This window comes from Dermacentor variabilis, chromosome 2 (assembly GCF_050947875.1).
Source record: "Dermacentor variabilis isolate Ectoservices chromosome 2, ASM5094787v1, whole genome shotgun sequence".
In the NCBI taxonomy this organism is placed as follows: Eukaryota; Metazoa; Arthropoda; class Arachnida; order Ixodida; family Ixodidae; genus Dermacentor; species Dermacentor variabilis.
The window spans coordinates 57,196,749-57,216,883 of NC_134569.1; the positions used below are offsets into that span (position 1 = coordinate 57,196,749).

Here is a 20,135-nt window from a genome sequence, read left to right on the forward strand (position 1 = left end):
ATTTGAACAGGTCTGTTTTCAAATTTGATGTAATCTGTGTGAATTGGCTGTTCGCACGACATCCGATCCAATGCCGCATCATGTTGGAACTTGGAAATCAGTAGGCTGCGATAGTTGGTATAGTAGTTGCACATCGGATCTTACTGTGTCTCTCTTCTATATTCAGATGTGATATAAAAGCAAGGAAGCAGCGTCCCACCATGCTCCGCATGCTCTGAGCAAGTATCGCAAGCTATGACATCGACAATATTTGCAGAGTTCACAAAGTGGCGGAGAGAGTTCAAGGAGCCAGTAAACTCGTCATATTGAGCACTACATTGTCAGGCGCTGCAGTTTGAGGTCAGTTGCTCGCACTGACTTTAAAACCATTTTTAAATATGTTCCAGGTAACATTCACATTAACATTTGGTTAGAGGTACATATGTATGCCGGGGAATCGAACAAACCAAACATCTCGAGCTTGAAATTTGCTGTCAGTGGTCTTTTAAATTATGGTTTGTCCAAACCTCTACAATACTTTTTGATGAAATAATGTTAGTGCAGTTCAAGTTGCTCATTTCATTCCTGGCTTGAACAATGGTGCAAAATTTTCTTTAATTTGCTACTTGATGATTAGCGACAAATGGTGGTTACCAAGAGCATAAGATCACCACGACCAGCAGGCCTGTTGAGGTTCATTAGAAGTCTCTACAATAATACGAGGTTTAGTGTGACTCTATAAGAGTGCTTAAAGCCAGATAAACACTGCCTGAAAGCATTTTGTGACTATAGCTCACGCTCTTTACACAGAAAAACATCGTTTCAATTAGTATAAGCAATTGTTTCAACAGCAAGCAATACATTTCTTAGGAGGAAGAGCCTTGACAATTTTTTCACTAAATGTCTCGTGTTGGTTCATTTGAATGAAGCATCATTGGTAGAAACTGGCATATCAATGCACAAGTGTGCAAGAAATGCTTTTAAAACCTGTAGCACAAGGGGAGGAGCAATGCAGTAGCAGTGCATGGTTTGTTTTAATGCTGCACACGGTACCAAAAGTGTCCAACCATGTCCTGCCAGCAACCAGTTATGACCATTACAGTAACCCATTCTGTCGTCATCACAATGACAAAAAGATGAAAGTACAAATAAAAGGAGGTGCCATAACCGCTATTGAATGTAGTAACTTTCCACCTGAAAACTGAATCTCTGGTCAACTGTACTACAAGAACATTTACAAACTGAGTGGTTAAATGCAGCCATGACTTGCCGGTCATTGCTCACAAGTTAGCATCTCAATGCAAGGACAGTCTCATACCAGTAAAAAGGTTATAGAAGGGAAAGTATGTATTCACATTGAACCAGTATATTGAGGAGCCCCCATGCAGCATCTCATGATTATAGTCACTAGAGCCTGATTTTTTTTTTCTTTCTTCTGTGAAGGTTGAAATTGAGGATGCGGGTTACACACCAGTGTGCTTATACCGTATTTACTCGTATAATGAACACACTTCTTTTCCATAAAAGTATGTGCAAAGTTGGGGGATGCGTTCATTATGCAGGGTAAAATTTTGAGCGTTTTTCCGCGGCCACCTCTAAAAAAGTCAGTTTCAGCCAAAATGCGAACCATCGATTGCGATAGCGTATGTGTAGACAGCTACATAAAGGATAGTAGTTTTATTGGCCATCATCATCGCCGTCATCATCACCAGTCTGGCTAAGCCCACTGCAGGGCAAAGGCCTCTCCCAAACTTCTCCAACTACCCCGGTCATGTGCTAATTGTGGCCATGTTGTCCCTGCAAACTTCTTAATGTCATCTGCCCACCTGACTTTCTGCCGCCCCTACTACGCTTCCCTTCTCTTGGATCGTATAAACTTGCAAACATTCGTTTCAACCCAAACTAAGCAGCGGGAACGCAGAACGCACAAAAGTATGAGCCGCCATCGACTTAGCCCTGATGCAGATAACTTTGAAGATAGGGTGCGCCGCGGCTGCGCAATGCGCAGTTGCTGCTGGAGTAAAACGCCCCGCTGCCCCTCTCTACCCTCCCCCGGCGTCATGTGCGCGATGGAAGACGGCTTGTTTCCTTGCCGCTTTCCTCCCTTGTATGCGGGAGATAGAGCCCCGATCATCGGCACCCCTCGGTCGCGATTGTGCAATACGCAGTTGCCAGAGTACAACCCCCCCTCCTCCCGGTGTCTTTTGCGCGACAAAAGACAGCACGCGAAATTGAGCCACGATCGTTGGCCTTCCTCGCACGCTTTCACTAACATCTACATCGCGCGGCAATGATGACAGCAAAAATGCACCTGGAGCGTCCATATAATTGCTATCACAATAAAAGTAGGAGACACGGTACCATTGATTCGGTGTCTGACACAGCGTCGGACTCGAACCCGCAAGATGCCATATCAGACGCCAAATAGCACCGTATGTCTCCTACTTTACTGCAGCAAATTCAGGGTGCGGTTATCATGCGAGAAAAACAAGAAAAAAAAAACAGACTTCTTGATTGGTAAAGTGGGGGCTGCATTCATTACGTGAGTGCATTCATTATGTAAGTAAATACGGTATCGTAATAGAGCAACATCATGTCATCAGCCCGTCATTATCCATCGTTTTTGATAATGTGAGATAACTTTTGCCTCTTGAATAATATCTCCTCACGTGCGACACCAAGAAAGGGAAAAGACTCAGATTCCATGTAGAGAAGCTATAACAATATACTGTATGAGCTCTAGACCTGCAGCATAGTTCAAAAAGTAATTGTTCGAACCAGTTTTTTTGCAGAGTTGACCAAAAGAAGGGCACTCTGGAGAGGAGGATATCGATCACAAATGTCCTCTGAAAGTAAAGGTAAAATAGGTTATTCCCGTTAAACACAATCAGAAAGTAATGGCAGAAAGCCATCTACAAACACATTTTCATACCAAATTTTCGTGGTTCAGTAAAGTTCTAAATTGTGAAGCACACATTACCACATATTTAAAATTACTACAACAGTTAAGTGCACAAATAGTGAAGGTGGACCGCAAGTTGCATGCAACATTGATAAATACAAAGAGGGAAACTGAAGCAACAACAGCAGTTGGAAGCCATGAATGAAGGTCCTGTACAAATTGACAAGTAACAAAATGAAGTGTATCAAAACAGCAGACAGAGATTTCAATGCTGAATTCACTCACCGAACTCAGCTCCACCCCCATGGTGGTCATCATCAATGACAATAGCCTCCCTTGACTTCAGTGTCGACTTAAGCGTTTCAGCACGCTGAAGGTATTCGCTGACCTGTGAGAAAAAATACCATTATATAAATTAAATTGATCGAATTCCAGGGTTTTATATGCCAAGAACCTCGACCTGATTATGAGGCAAGCTGTAGTGAAAGACTTCGGATTAATTTTGATCACCTGGAGTTTTTTAATGTGCACCTAAACCTAAGAACATGAGCATTTTAGCATTTCATCCCCATTGAAATGCAGCCGCTGCAGCCGGTATTAAACACATTACCCCGAGCTCAGCAGCGCAACACCACAGCCACTAAGCTAACTACCATGGCAGGTGAAACAAATACCATAAGTGGCACGAGATTTGCAAGCATGCTTTCATTACATAAATCGCACTGTAACCAGTCTGTTGTGTCATTTCAGTGCTTTTCTAAAAGTGCAGGTGCTACTGAGAATAGAAAAATTGTTTTCCACCTGACTGTAGCATGAAGCTATAAAGGAAGCCCATATAGGTTTCTCAGGAAGAAAGCTTCGCTATTAAAAAAAAAAAAATTTGTTCTAGTTCGGGACACTGCATTGCATTTCCTTTTGAGCCATGTCACTCTCAACCAGCAACAATGCAAGAGCTTTCGACTCACTCCACACTTTCAAACGGTGCTGATCATTCAAGCACATTTGCTCAGCATCTCAAAAAAGAAAGACGTCAGTACAAGAAAGCTTACCACCCACATGAAGTAGCACAATAATATAATTACTGACACATGAGCCATGTTAGTTATCTAAACATCGCATGATGAATTATTTCAAGTTTTTTGGTGCTTTGGGATTTTAAATTTTGTCAATGAGAATGGTTCGCAGCAAATGTGGCTGGTATAAGATTGGAAGATAACGCTAACACTCTTAGAATCAAAGCTCAACTCAAAACATTTCATCCAAGACAAGGAAGTGGTGACACTGTACTTGAAAAACAAACCATGCTACACTGCTACAGAAAAGTGAACAGCAGAATAACTAATGACAGGGATCATCATTGGCGATCATAGGGTGCAGCAAAGCAGTACCTAAAAATAGAAAAAATATGTGCCGTGACTTCCTTCCAGGGCTCCAATCTTTAGACGTTACTCCACTCAAAGTTGCATGGCCCATGAAAATGATGGGGCAAAACAAACCTAATTTGGAAAGAACCTGAGAAATGACAAAAACTGTATAATTTACTTTGCTTACTGCCTAGTGCTGATTTAAATATTTTTCCCCGTGCTGCATATACAAATGCGAACAAGTAGTCTGTCTTGTGTTATGCATTTCATAAGCATGGAGTTGAGAACAGCACAACTGGCTAAACAGGTTGAACTATTAAACTGGCAACAGGTTAAAGAATGAAAGAAATGCATGAACCAAAGTAAGTGCAAATGACATAAACCTTCACAAAAGTCTATTTGCACAATTAAAAAATAAAGCTACAGAGAACAGTAGCGCTGCAGTCTTTTTTAGGCAACTGAATCTTGTAAGGTATAGCATCACAATTTGCTAATTTACAAAATAAATTCAATATTTGTGCCTGAAATATAAATTATCTTGCTATTGTTTCAGAAAACCAAATACTAAGACACAGTTACATTTTATAGCAGGCTATTCGCTTATGAATATTATGATGAGGTTCTCATGTATCCACAGCATAAGAGCAAGCTAGCTTTCTCAGTGTTTTCTCGCTTTCCTTTCCTTCCTTATTTTATTTCTTTACAACCTCCAACTACCTTTCCCCTGAGTAGGGTAGCAAAACAGACATGCATCTGGCTGACCTCCATGCCTTTTCTTCCCTTTATTCCCTCTCTGTCTAGCTTCCTAGAAAGCTTAATATAAATAAAGAAGTGCACCTTTGCTTGCAACGATTTCCACTTTTCCAAGTCAGTCTCATCTGAAATAGACAAAACAAAACAGTAACGGAGAAACAAATTATCTAAGCAAAGTTATAAACATGCTGTGGAACAACACCAATATGCTAAAGACATATAAGATTTACAAGGTGCAACAACTACAACAACAACAAAAGAAAAAAATATGTGCAGGAGAGACCTTGCTGGTAAAATGCTGGTTTACCAAAGCATATGTTTTCTCCTACATGGTAATCTGCAAACAAGTTGGACAAAAAGGTGCCAGAAGGAGGAAAACAAAAGAAACATGAAGTGTTATTAAAGAAAATGTTTTTCATTTTCATTTCACAGTCAAGTTTTTAAACAATGCACAAGTTTAGTCAGAATTGGAGTTCTGAAAGGCTGCCAAGTAAATCAAGGTAGGCAACCAAGAAGTCAAGACACTGACGCTACTTTCATAGGCAGTTCTATGCATGTAATATGCACTTGAAATAATGGAAGTACTAGATCTGCAACCTAGTACAATGCGTTCAACTAATTCCACTTAGCAGCAAGTTTCTCAATACAATGTGCCACCATTTTACAAAACAGATCCAGTTATGTCATTCATATATGAAGCTTTTAGTAATGAAACCCTTTTGGTTATAGTTGTATACAGTCAAACTTACTTATAATGATACCGGTTTTGACAATATATCGGTTATAACAATGAGAAGCCACTGCACCATCAACTTTTGTACGTTTTTCATGGTGAAATAACCCGCTTACTACAATACCCCAATGCCGCATTATAGGTTATAACGATGAAGTTTGGCTGCTGGGTGTCTGAGCCGAATGGTAGTGAAATGCGAAATTTTTGAAAATAAAAAATAAAATGAGAAATTCGAGTCGCTGCAGGATGGGCCGCTGCTCCAACAGCCACTGCGCACTCATTTTCTGGCCATCTCTATGCAACTTTCTCCCGTCGCCCTTCCCCCCCTCCGAGCACGAATGGGCTGTGTGCACAGCTCGGCTGCGCCCACAGCACTACGCCGCCCCACCCTCCGAAACGCGAATGGACTGCGCCAACTGCACTGCTCACAGGTTACTTGCTGGCTCCTCATTCAGCGCAGTTCTGCGAACAGCTTAATCGCGCTCGTTGGTCTTCGTTGCTTGCGTTGATGTCGTTCCTGACCACGTGGTTTCTCGCTGCTGAAAAGGAAGATGGCTGATCTGCCCGCTGGTCATCGGCAATGCACGACGTTGCCGGTGAAAAGAAAGCGCATGTGCTGTAGCTTTGGAAACTAAGTGCTTCTAACCGATGAGGTGATCGTCACGACTGCTTGCATGAGAAAGTGATGGCAGCAATTACGAGGTAGGGCAGGCTGCCCGATGAGGCGATCGTCGCGAACGTGCTTGCATCAGATAGCGACGGCGACGGTAGCAGCGATGATGCGGTAGGGCAGGCTGCTTCAACGTTGTTGTCACAGGACACCCGGTAGATGATCCAGTCGCTCCGGGGCTTCGTTTTTATGAGGAAGCTTCCGCTGCACTATGTGGAGCACCTGGATGCCTTGGAGAGGGATGTCTGTAATCTTTGTGTAAAGCATGCAAGGCTGAGGGATGTAGGGTTTTCTCATGCAAGCCAGTGAGAAGTACGTGTCGACATGCTTGTAGCGATCCCACCTCAGCGTTTCTTCTGGATTTCTCAAGCTGACAGGCTGCCGTGGCAGCGTTCTCGCAATTTTTAAAAGGCCCCTTGTGAGGCCACCACAGCGATGCTTCGGTGGCACTCGCATATCACTTGACACCCGTGACACTTCTTTGCAGTTGCTATAGCAGTGCTATTCTTTAACGCCGAGAGCCGTGGCTTGTTACATGCGATCAGAGCACCCAGGAAGCAGTTGAACGAGGGAACACAATCAGCAGCCGGATGGAGGAAGGTGGTGGGGAGGGGCACTGGCCTCCCTGCCATTATAGTTTTCTCACAACAGCTCTGCCATCCCGCTATTTTGATTTTTTCATACAACCCGGTTATTACAATGGAATTTTCGTGGCACCTGAATATTGTCATAAGTGGGTTCGACTGTATATAAAAAAATGGGTTGAATTGCTTACAGAACTGAGACATCACAAGTTCAGACGACGTCAACCTTTTCCTAGGGCATCAGGAGCTCTGAACAACCTTCAACCTCTACAACTTTTGGATGTTAATAAGTGTTAAGCCAGCATATGCATTACTTCTAAGCAGCGAAGCTGCAACAGGAAGTAACCCACCTCACACCACAACGTTCTGCTTGCAACATCAATCACAATATGCAGAATCAAGGATGTTCAGCACAAAGTCATTTACTTTGTAAAACAGGCAGCAGATACTGCAGGCCCTGGCAGTAGAGATGTAGTGCTTCTCGCTGGCAACCCTGGCTGTCCTTGGCCACTGCTTGCTGAATCAGAGAGGCCTGCAAGGAAGCAGCCGGAAATTCACAGGAAGCTTTACCTCAGGAGCTCTTACCTAAACACATGGGAGCAAAGAAATCATTTTGCTCGGCATTCACTGCACCCCATTTGATGAGGTTTGTCGCATTTAAAAGAAAAGGTAAGAATATTTATTGTTGTCAGAAGCAGATTTCTAAAGTGAAGCTTCCCTTGTCTCTTCCTCGTGGTTTGGCATTCATTGTTTCTTCACCAGATACGTTTATGGATATACAGTTAAATCTTGATATAATGATGCCGGCAAAATCGGCACTTCACTATATTGGAATCTTGTTACATTTAAATCTGCCTTTTTAAGCAAATAAGTGGAGTCGTTGACAGATTTTCCATTCACAGAGGGGGGCCACAAAGCTTTCCTGATTATTGGGCAAAAAAACAAAACAAACTAATTTCAAAGAGAAAAAAAATCATTTTGTTTAATTTAGGAGTCAGCGACCAAAGATACGGTTTCATGTCATGGCGACAATGTTGTCACATTGTGGTGACAGTCAAGAACATATAAAAGCAAGTGACATTGAAAACACAACAATAGCGGCAAACACAGTCGGCGATTGGCGAAAATCTAATCTGTGCGTCAAGTGCGCCGGTCTTTTTCATGACTCGACAAAGGCTCCAATGTAATCGCTCATGCCCGTGTGCCTTCCAGAAAGCACTACACAATTCGCGTCACGCATACAGTCAGATTGCACAGGGTATGGTGACAACAGACAATGAATAGAACCATCGATAACATTCAAGAAAATTTTGATACATGCAGGTGCATCCTGTGCCAAGCGATAATGTTTAACATTTGTTAGCTGGTGAAAAGCGGTCACCAGAGAAAGATAAACAAGTACACGTGTCAATATCTTGACATCAGCAGTACGAAACAAAGCCTGCAACGCTTTCACATCCACTCCACCCCTGTGACTGATAGGGCTGCCCGCAGTGGTATGACACTATCATGAGGAGTACAGGAGGAGGATAGGATGAATATAAACAATTGTAGGCAGCATGTTTAGTTTTACCTCATTTAATTAAGTTCTTCGCTAAAGCTTTGCTAGCATGTCACATTTATTACACCCGCTACCTCATTAACTAAACAAGCTTCGCGTCATTTAGGTTCCAGCCCTGTGTTAGATCTGCATGTTCTTTCTTTATGCCATCAATCTTAATCTTTTAATAAAATATATTTGAAGACTGCAAAATTTAAAAAACCCAAGTATCAAGTTTACAACTCTAACTCAACAGTAAAGAAACAGTCTCACAATTCTGTAAATGGTACCTATTGAAACTTCTAAAGCACACAAAAGTAACATATTATACAATCGTCTCAAATATACCACTAATTTGTAAGAATTTTGAAAAACCCTCGTAAGCCCTGTAACACTCTTGCGTAAGCTGAAAACTAGTACATCAAATTTATCCGCTTTAGATGCTCCAACAGATGCAGTTTACAGAACTGCAGTAGTGTTTTTGGTACAGAGCTACAGATTTGTGAACTTCATGCTTCTAATATTTTTAAACTTATCAATTTTTTTTGCAATTTGTTAAAAATGTATGAGGTTCTGAATTGAAATTCTGCTTCCTACAAATGCAACAATCTTTGTTGAAATTTTTCCTGCAGAGTATTTCGAGAGTATCACGTGAGTATTTACACACGTTACACGTATTTGAACAGGGAAATCAGAGTTGGCCCCATGCTAAAGCTTCCTCTTAAAGGGCCCCTCACCAGGTCTGGACATTCTCAATTAACAGCTGCATTGCATACAATGCACGCTAATGATCGTGCCTGTTAAGTATTACATCCCTGGTGCACCGCGGAAAGATCTTAAATTCCAAACCAAACCCATTTGCCCTCCTAATCGCAGGCACTGCGCTCCCAGTAGGAGAGCCGACGTATATCGCACAAGTACGCCTACGTACATGGCAGTGCTGTGACGTCGCTCATAGTCGCATGTGACTTTGAGAATTATTCAAGGCTACAGCAGTTACTATTTGTTTGATCTTTTGATTCAACAGACAAATTAAAGTTCAGAGCAATAATAAAACCTACAAACAGACTGTTAGCATGTCTTTGTTTAACTTCGTACTGTAGCAAGAGAGAAGTACTTCTATTTCGTCTGCTTGTTCCAATGTCGTGCAGTCGTGCGAGCAGAAAGCCAAACTAGTACATCATGTTCTACCATATTCCAGCGTGCGATCATGCTCTGAGATCCACTTGCATCTGTGTCAATGTTCATATAGCACTGACTTATACCACCAGTCAGGTGTTCTCGTGCACGATGGACAAAACCGTGCTCTGCACGAAAGGACACAAACGCAACAGCTCGTGCAAGAGACTATCAGTGGAACTGTGCAGGGCAGCAAGAAAGCGAGAGAAAAAAGAAAACTGAAAAAAAGAAGAAAGAAAAAAGGCGGGGCCCATGACGAATGCATCTTGTGATCCTCGGGCTCCGGTATGGGAGAACATAGGGTTTCGCTTGCGGAAGCTAGATGGGAGCAAATGGAGAGAATGTTATGCTGGTGGTGACGCTCGCCTCCTGAAATCATGGGTTCGCGGCAATGAAATATTTCTATCTTGGCTATTAATGAACCAATCTAAAAATTCTTGTGGCAGAACACCCCCTAGAGGGCACGTAACAACTTCCAGCATATAACCAAAATTTCCTATGTGGCCTGCTGAGGGGCCCTTTAATCCTTTCACTGTCGGACATTTCTGGCCGTGATGCACCCTCAGTGTTGGTTTCGTTTCGGGAATATCGGGGAGCGAGCATGGCGATTTATTTGATTATGATTGTGATACAAATAACATAGTCAAAGGAATATACACATTTTAGTGTTCTGCAGATGTTGCTAATAAACAAAATGAAGATAAATGAGGAACATATGAAAAAAAAAGACCACTTCTCTCAGTACTTCTTCAGAATGTGGTAGATCCTGAAGCATGGGTCCAGGCAGAAGCCTCAGTTTCACTGAGTTATTACCACTGAGTTTCACTGAGCGGGTTATTACCAAAGATATATTCCGCGGTATTCCGAGATTGCGAGTCCTTTAACGGATGCTCTCAGAAAAACAGAACCACAAACGGTAAAGTGGGATGACGTGATAGAAAAGGCTTTTAGTATGCTGAAGAACGCACTAACGAGTCAGCCAGTGTTGAACGCGCCCGACTACTCTAAGCCATTCATTCTGGTGCTCTGTCAAAAGAAAGATGACGAGAACAAACATCCTGTACTGTACGCCAGTAGAAAGCTTTCAGTTCGTGGGGAAGCATACAGTGCATCAGAAAAGGAATTCGCCTGCGTAGTTTGGGCGGTACAGAAGCTAGCTTGCTGTATCGCTGGCTCAAGATTCACCATAGAGACTGACCACTGTCCCCTCACATGGCTGCAGTCCATGTCTATGAAAAACGGTCGTCTTTTGCGCTGGAGCATGGCTCTTCAACAGTACACCTTCGATATTCGCTACAAGAAGGGTAAGCTTAACAGCAATGCCGACGGTTTAAGTCGTTGCCCCTAGTGTATCGAAAGCCTCATGCTCATCCGGGTTTCCATGGCATTTTTTTCGTGCATTCATATGTTTTTCCGAAGTGAAGCCGATTGTTAGCTGATTTTAATAACCACGTCTTAACGCTTTCAAGAAATGGCTGTTTTTAGTGTTAAGGGGGGGAAGGACGCGCGTAGGAAATGGGAAAGGTGTAGCGGGTTTTCCTTTTTTGTTAAAAGCCGGGTGTGTCTTGGGGGAGAGTGGCCTTGTGCTCGCTGCTTTGTGGTTGTGGGTCCGGCACTGTTCTGGGGTGATTGCTTGCCCACGCGGGAGACGAAAAGTTGCGAGACCTGCTTGCAAAGACCAATTTCACCGGACCGGACCAAGAAGAAAAGTCACAAGAGCACCACGAGGACGGATGACCCCTCCCCGAAATCTACCTGCTGCGAACGAAGGGTTCGTGACCTCTACGGGGAATCCTGATACCGAAACGCCGATCCCTCGTACAGCGGCTGCTGGCCCCTACACGTCGGGATCTTCCTCCCCCGCCGGAGATGCTGTTAGGGTTGGCGTCTGACACCACATGGCGACAGGTCATTCACCCTACCCCCTGAGCCGGAGCCCACGGGCGACCTCATCCCCTCCACCTTCTCTTGGCCGGACCCCACGGCGCTGACGAGGTTATTCACCCGACCTTCTCCCCGGATTCGTCGAAAAGAGGATAGACTTTTCCCTCCCGTGCTCGGTATTGCAGGAGGAGGGGCCCTCTCTCCGTGCCTGTCATGTGTCATTCGACGGAAGCAAGATCCCGCCCACACTTGTAGAGAGCCTATTTAAGGGGCTCCGAAATGTACTTTGAGAGACTTCATACTTGATACTTCATACTTCATGCTCTTCTTATTTTCTTTCAACTACCTTTGAATAAACAGTGCAAGTTTCGCACTAGCAAATCGTCTCGCCCCTGCTTCGTCGCCATGATCTACCGGATGCCTGCAGCCCACCGACAACGCCACGCTACCCAATAAGTAATGTCGGTCGAGCTTCGATAGGCAGGCGCCGCTACTTCTCGGCAGCAGTACGGTACGCTACCCTGGAGTACGCAACAACGTGCTAGCGTCCGCAGTGTGACGTCGCTCGTAGTGACACATGACTTCCGATAATTATTCAAGGCAACATCTGTTATTTGTGTGATCTGGTGCTTGAATTAACAAATTGAAGTTTAGAGAAATAATGAAATACACAAATTGAATGTCTGAATATTTTATGTTTTACTTCGCACCGAAGCAAGAGAGATGTACTTCCTATTTGTCTGCTTGTTCCCACGGTTGTGCAGTCTGTGCGCAAGTACCGAAACTGTGCCATTTTCTACCACGTTCCAGCGCGTGATCATGCTCTACGATCCGCTTGTTCTGCCTCAGTATTCCTGTAGCGTTGCATTATACCATTAGTCATGTGTCCTTGTGCACAGCGTGCAAAATTGTGCGCTGCGTGAACGAGAAAACAGCTGGCACGTGACACCGTCAGCGGAAGTACGCAGCACCGAAAAAAAAATACGAGGAGGAAAAAAATGAAGGCTGGGCCTGTCATGTATGCATCATGCGATCCTCGAGGTCCAGTACAGGAGAACGCAGGGAAGGAATTTCGCCTGCGGAGGCTAGACGGGGGGAGTGGAAGAGCGTCTTGCTTGGCAGTGGAGCCCGCCTGCTGAAATCATGGGTTCGCAGCCCTGAAATATTTCTATCGTAACTATTAATTAGCTGATTTTAAAAATTTTTGTAGCAGAACGCTCCCTAGAGGACATGTAACAACTTCCAGCATATAACCAAAATTTGCTATGGGGCCTGGTGAGGGGCTCTTCAAGGTTGTGTGCTGAAGTTATGAAAAACTTAGACTGATGAGGAGGAACACAGACCCACGAAACACCACAGCTGCACCACATTTCTGAGTTCAATAACTTTAACACACAAGCTTAAGAGGAAGCTTTAGCTCAGGGGGCTATTATCTAAATACATGGACAAAGAGAAATCGTCTTTCTTGGCAACCACTGGACCAAGTTTGATGAGGTTTGTTGCATTTCAAGGAAAAAGTTAAAATCTATTTTTGATTAGGCTGTCAATATTTTAACAAAAATTATTGAAAATTGTAAATTTTCAGAAAATGATACTATGAAGTTTACAACTCTAATTCAGCAATGAAAAATGATATCACGATTCTGTAAATTGTATCTAACAGTACATCAGATGGACAAAATTGATGTATCTTATATGGCTCTCAAATATACCACTAATATATAATAGGACTTTTGCAGAACCCTTTCAAACAATGTAACAAATTCATGTAAGATGTAAATTGAAAATCAGATCTGTCCACTTTAGATGCTCTGACGGATGCAGTTTACAAAACTGTGATACCTGTTTTTAGTGCAGAGCTACGAATTTGTAAACTTCGTGCTTCCATTTATTTAAAACTTACCAATTTTGAAAGTTCCTTTAAAATAATTCAGGCCCTAAATGTAAATTCTGATTCCAATAGTCACAAGAATTGAACATTCTCAGTCAAATACAACAAACTTAATTAAAGTTGACCCAGTGATCATCTCAGAAAAGTGTTTCTGTGTTTTACATGTATTTGAATAGGCGGCATCGGAGTTGAGCCCAAGCTGGAACTTCCTCTTAAGTTATGTCAAATCAGCTAGCTCACTGTCAAGTTTTCTGTTCTGCAAGCTCTAGCTTTTGCACATTTCCTGCATCTAATTAAGAATCTACCAAGGGACAAATGAAATCACTCACTCCTTTCTTAAGAGTCTCTGCACTTGGAATGTGCTCCAAGTCAACAAATGGATGGGCAAAAAATTCTTCAAAGCCTATGCGCTTCTCAGGATTCCGCTGAAGCAGCTTCAGCAGCAGGTCTGCACAACAGTCAGACACAGATGCGCCTTGTGGAAGCTGCAAGCAACAAAAATAAATAATGTAAGCAATGAAAACTCAGAAATACAATAACTGTTTCCATTGGTTTGAGTTAAATAGTGCTACAGTGAAGCTGCTAAAATAAAACAACCCTCTCTGAATTTAAAGAAATCTGCTGTTTGCTGCAAAGGAACCTGTCCCTTCATATAGACAACTATTGTCTGGGTAAAAATGCAGCAAAGCTTGATTACTAAGCCTATGCTTTTGCCACTTAATGAAGTAAATGAGTGCCTTGGCAACCTACTCCTGTTATGGCACTGTGGCTCAGGCGAGACAGCCAAATACTAAAGGTGCAATGTAGATGCAATATAGTACACATAAGAACAAGGTTTCTGATCTAAGAATAACTGGCACAGTACTCCTCTGGAAGCTGCAGTACTTAATCTGTGCGAGTAAACCAGCTCACGACAGATTAGCTCTTGTAATCTTCTTTTCACTACCATCCTGGCAAAAGCAGAAGTAATAGTGCTCACCTATCCGTCAACTGACTTGCGGGCAGACTACAGTATTGCTATGTCGCACTAAATATATGTGCTGTGGTATGCTTCAATAGACAAAGCTCAGCATATATACAGGACACATGCGCAAATGCTGTCAATACCATGAAGCCTGTAGGCCTTGCTGTTTCGCTGCTGTGCCCATGTGCAAGTTAACTTTGGGTACATTGCAGAGATACAGCCATAGAGAAGTGTGGTCTTTGCCAGTGGGTTATTCTGGTAGCCCATCTATGCAATGCTTCCCAGTGGTTGACACCTTTGTACGTGATGAATGAAAGCAGAAAACTAAGGCACCTTTAAGCCCATGGTTTGAAAGATTAAGTACTTAACAGGGCTTAGTTTGTAAGGGGAACAAACATAATGATGTCCTTGCAAACCCACTTGTTACGCTGTATGGCTTCATAGCATGGCTTGCTCAAATTACAAAAAAAAAAAAAAACATTACAAAAAACTTTCAATGTGCACCCAGCCATGATTGTCATTCAGTCCTTAGAGGGCTTAATAATGCCTTTTCTGCAATGGTGGCACCGTGAAACTCACGATTAGATTAGTCTGTTCAACCTTTGTTCCTCCGAGCCAATTCCACTTGTCTTAACCACTACACCAGCAGCCTGAACTGCTAACCAGTTGCAATCAAATGTCAACTGAACAAACAGCACACAATACTTGCCTGTATAGGCTTGTCAGTGCGAATTTTTGCTGCTACCTCTTCAAAAGTTGGCGAAGCATACGGGGCACTTCCAAAAAGACATTCTGCAAATGTGGACACAGTCGAAGGTATCATGTGGTGCGTTCTTGTGAATGTCAAATAAGTATGCATTCAGCAGACCAACATACCTTTTCAGTCTTTTTAAGCTGTGTTGCTGAGTTGTGAAAGCTGCTGTTTGAAACAGCAACTTTCAAAACAATATCTTTCTACGATAACACTGGTAAAAAGCACTCAAAGCCTCAAGTTTTGACAAAGCAAAAAAAGAAAGCAAACAAGGTCACATGAAAACAAGGCCACATTTACAAATGGTTCACACAGTGAAACATCATCTAGGCACTTCAACTCTGGTCCTAGTTATTTTATTTTTATTCACAGTGTTTCCAGCTATAGATCCTTTACATATTGACTTTAGATTGCAAAGAAAAAAATTCATGAGCCATTTCACTCTGTGAAGGTGGATGACCAGCGAAGCTGTTTAGCACATGAAACAGAGGTGACACAGAATTTTGAAAACAGGTGCCAACATATTTATTGTCCTGATCTGTGGCCATCGTGACGCTACAGGTACGCACACACATTGGCGTATCACCTCTTTTATTAAATGTGTCCATCACGTAAGACAATGAACGGTTCATACCCCTTAAGCAATGGCTTATACCCCACCCCCCCCAAAAGCACCCTCCCCGTTATGGCCACTGAAGTGAAATTCTATGTGCTGGAATGATGAGCGACAATGGATCCAGCTGTAGAAGACGATAATGAATGCACGAGCAGTGGCACGAGCATGTTGCGCAGTTGGCGCTGATAATTTTTTAACAGTCCTTTTTGAAAAAGTTGTACAAAATGTTTTTTCAAGAACATCTGTCTTTAGCCTTGTGCCTGGGACCTCTTTGGGTCCCAGGTGTGACAAGGGTAGTTCAAGGGCAGGTTACAGGTCCCCCAGCCCACACGGGTATGTGTATTGAGCTTCGACCCTTTCTGCACTATCACCAGGATCGCCCATATGATGATCGTTTCTGCACACAGACACCACGAAACCCTGAATCTGAGCCATATCCAACTTCACTGAAGAAATATTTTTTAGCAGTCTGTGCCCTTATCCAGCATGTGTATCCATGCCAGAAAGCACAATGCATAGAAGCATAGTTCTCTGGCTCAGCAATCAAGCAATGGCAGAAAGCATTGCACTAAGGAAAATATTCATGAATAAACAGTGCTCGAAAGCTGGGCTACATAAATAGAAGAATAAAATGAGACTAAAAAGAAGATTTATCAATGTATGTCTGACATTAGCACAGAAGTAGTATGCAATAATATAGCTGTATACTGTACATTCAACCCTCATTAAGTGACAAAGTAATGACTATAATAAAATAATCACAATTCCCCTTCCTATTTCATAGAAACCCACACACTTAGGATTTCATTATAACTTACTAAAACATTTTTTTCAGGAAGCTAAGCTGCAGGCACGTATGCAGGATTACCTTGGGCAACCCAAGGTAATTTTTCTATGCAAATGAGGATGGCGTGCAGCTTTACTAGTACAAATGTGAATAACGCCCACCATTCGCCATAAAGGTGCATAAACACACAAAAGAGAAATGAAATAAGGTGTATTTCACAGGTACGCCTGTGAGATACACCTCTCCTTTATTTGTCATACAAGGAACCACATCAAATGGATTCACATAGGAAGGAATCATAAAATAAAGATTACTATAGTAGAGTACAACGTGTACAACGTAAAAAAAAAAAGAACACAGCAGTTGGCAACCAAGGCACATGGACCGCGTGGGGTTGTGTTACTCCGCCAGCCAATCACAGAAGCAAACAAAATCGTCGTCATTTGGCCTTTTCAAAATGTTGTCCCGGATGATACCCCCGGAGCGTCTGCTGTTCTAGTGAGTCCATCGGCAGAAGGGATGAGATGTGCAACAGACATGGACAACGTGTATGGAGTCTGAGCATTTCACTCTTCAAAAGTCTGCGGCACAGTTCATTTCGCTGCTGAATCCGATTTACTCATGAAACTTCACTGCCAATTGAAGTGAAACTTGACAGTAAAATAGTTGCAGCTAAGCAAGCGTTTTATTTCAGTTCAATAAAGAATTAGGCTTTCACCATTCCACTATAGTAGACGAGTGAAAATGTACAAAATTACGTGCTAATAACTTTACTTTTGTGGTTATTGCCTCATTTAGGTAACAGGAAAAGTTTGACATATGAATTATTTGCAGCCTCGCAGAGTGGCTGCCGGTTATGAGGGCGTAGGCGGGGCTTTACTGCAGACTTAAATTGTATCCGACTATAGTAGCATTTTTTTAATTAGCTCTGGAAGACCTACAGAGAAATAAATTCGCTCATGCTCATCCCAAATTTTTGCAACCGCCATCCCAGATGCATAATCGGGCTCACCCATGTCAGACAGCATTTGTATAACTTCTTGTGTATTTTTCTTTTATCAGTGCTCTTTTTGTAAAAGTGTTCACTTGTGTTTATTTGTGTATTTTCCTTTCATCAGTGCTCTTTAAAAATGTTCACTTGTGTCTACCGCTGTATACTCCAATGTATTTTCTGTACCTTTTCTTAACCCACTCCTGCTATAGCGCAAATTTCGCTGCAGTATGTATAAATAAATAAATAAAATAAATAAAAATATTTGCGAAACAATCAGTTCTTTTGGATCCCTCGTTTACTGCTCTACCAAGTTAAGTGCCCAAACCGACTCGCATATTTATTTGGAAAGTTGTCTAACAATGCGTGGCTGCCAGCCGCGTACAACCGCGCAGAGCACAGAACGCTGCTGTTCTAGAGTACTGCGCCCACCACGGAAGGTTAGAAAAACACCCACTTAAGCACAGCAGAGAAGTGGCTACATCAGGCAGCTCGACTGATAACTGTAGAAGCATCATTCAAAACACATGGAATTGTTCTCCACTACCGGCGGCGTTTTCTCTACTTCCTTTTTAAATAAACAAAATGTTGATTAATAAATATTTTTATAAACAACAGTTAAATTTGTTAATTTTCGTTTTTCCTTCCTGTTTGGCTGTTGCCTTGGCTCTCTCCCTTAGCGGATCACTTAATTTCTCAACTCCTTGCAACTCATGTTTCCAGTTGCCTATTTTACACGAAAAGTACTGTACAATTAGGGAAAAACCAGATGAGGTAAAGGGTGACAGTCATATTGCTTATGGATTAAGGATTATTGCAGGGTTTGATGATGGACCCTGTTTCTCATTATTTTATTTGCCACCTTATCTAACCCATATTGCGGGTATATGGTTCCAAAGATCTGCCAGTGTCGTGGGGAGCCGTCACTTGATGAAATAATGAAGCGAAAGGAAAAGTTAAATACAACTGGCGTTTTCTCCGGCCGCAACTCGTTCCACGAGCATACAGACCAGCTGACTGCGAACCGAATAGCTTTTCTGGTCCCTGCATGCGTTTAAAGAAGGTTGAACTAACAAAGCAACAGTGATGCGTGACTGTTGCAATAGATGGTGACAACTTAATGCATCTCGAGTTAATCGCTCAGGCACCGAATGGGTGAAAATATTGGCCTTCACACCCCAGGAGAGGTCAATACGTAACTACTGCCATCCAAAAGGAGTGAAAACTGCGAGAAAATGTTGATTGCCGAATAGCTGTCAAGTCTCAACATTGATTTGGCAGTGCTTTAGGAATGTATGTGAGGAGTGGTGGTGTGGAGCGGGGAGAGGAGCCGCCCCAGGCCCCCCCCCCCTATGGGTAATTTCTCAGTTTAGGACGAAGATTTAGTGATGACAATGCATTAGGCTGAAGATTGGCAAAATGCTTGACATTGCTTGTAATTTGTCTGAATTAGCAGTTCAAAACACCCATGAGCTGGTGGCTACCTGGCTGCGCTTATGAATCAGTGGCTACACACAAATTCTACTGCTGCCTCTTCACCCTGCACTCTGCCAACACCACCAGCTCCCACACTCTCCTGTTGTCTGATACACACAACATGCTTTGCCTTGGCCGAAGGAATGTGCGACTTACGGTAACGAAGATGCATGCAGCGCAAGCTGTACCTTCGAACCATGTACAGCCAAGAAATAGCATTTTAAAACAATCAAATTATTTTTCATTATTTTCACCTTACATAAACAGCTCACACAAAAGTACACTGACATTACAGTTGGAGTCGGGAACTCAACACGACGAATGGTAAATAAGAAAATGAAATTGACTGTAACAAACGATGACTACTGCTCATGTTCTGGATGATTGCTCGGCTTATGAACATTTCTTGAATGTGCAGACAGAGTGCTGTTAGCTGCAGATTCAGTCAAATGCTTGTCATTGGACACCAGTGTGAAGAAATGATTTTCAATGTTGTTTGAAAGCGTTCATTTACCCATGGCGATGAGTGTTGTATGAAATCTCACCACACAGTGTTACTCACGAAACACTGTAGGATCTGCGCTTTGCTACTTGAGCACAAACAATGATGGCAAAAACGAATTAGCGTTTACAGTTGCATTAGAGAAAGCAGTCGTCTCGCTGACAAAGACGAGGTAGACAACATCTTTCCCAATTTTACGGCCGTGCAGAGCGATCTTTTGCATTGGTTTATTTAGTGGTTACGTACAGCCCAGCCCTGCCTTTGCTTGCCACCAATGCCAGCCATAAGCGCAGATAATTGTTATAACACAGCAATGAATATAACAAGGGAAGTGTGTTTTCCTTCAACTTCATCACATAGCGAGGTTTTACTGTGCTATAAACATCTGCAATTGAATGCCTCTATAACGAAGTTCTTGGGACTTCCAATATCCTTCAGTATACAGGTCACTTCGTTGTAGAGACCATGCACCGCACCATTCAGAATTGAGTGGGCTAAGCATGTTCAACAAGAGAAAGCCCTAATATATTGTGAATTCAAGAGAGACCTAGTGAAATAAGTTGATAATT

At 42.6% G+C, this 20,135-nt stretch overlaps 1 protein-coding gene across 3 annotated transcripts in view; it reads right to left on the reverse strand.

Annotated features, from left to right (window-relative positions):
• Nucleotides 1–20,135, reverse strand: part of LOC142571922 (serine/threonine-protein kinase ULK3-like) — a 62,408-nt gene that overhangs the window by 20,032 nt on the left and 22,241 nt on the right. For all 3 annotated transcript variants that reach the window (XM_075680639.1, XM_075680642.1, XM_075680640.1), the window contains 6 exons: nucleotides 15,153–15,235; nucleotides 13,809–13,964; nucleotides 7,412–7,517; nucleotides 5,083–5,123; nucleotides 3,167–3,269; nucleotides 2,758–2,825 (listed from right to left, as the gene is read on the reverse strand). In XM_075680639.1, coding sequence (XP_075536754.1) covers nucleotides 2,758–2,825; nucleotides 3,167–3,269; nucleotides 5,083–5,123; nucleotides 7,412–7,517; nucleotides 13,809–13,964; nucleotides 15,153–15,235 — 557 coding nt within the window. The remainder of the gene's footprint in view (nucleotides 1–2,757; nucleotides 2,826–3,166; nucleotides 3,270–5,082; nucleotides 5,124–7,411; nucleotides 7,518–13,808; nucleotides 13,965–15,152; nucleotides 15,236–20,135) is intronic.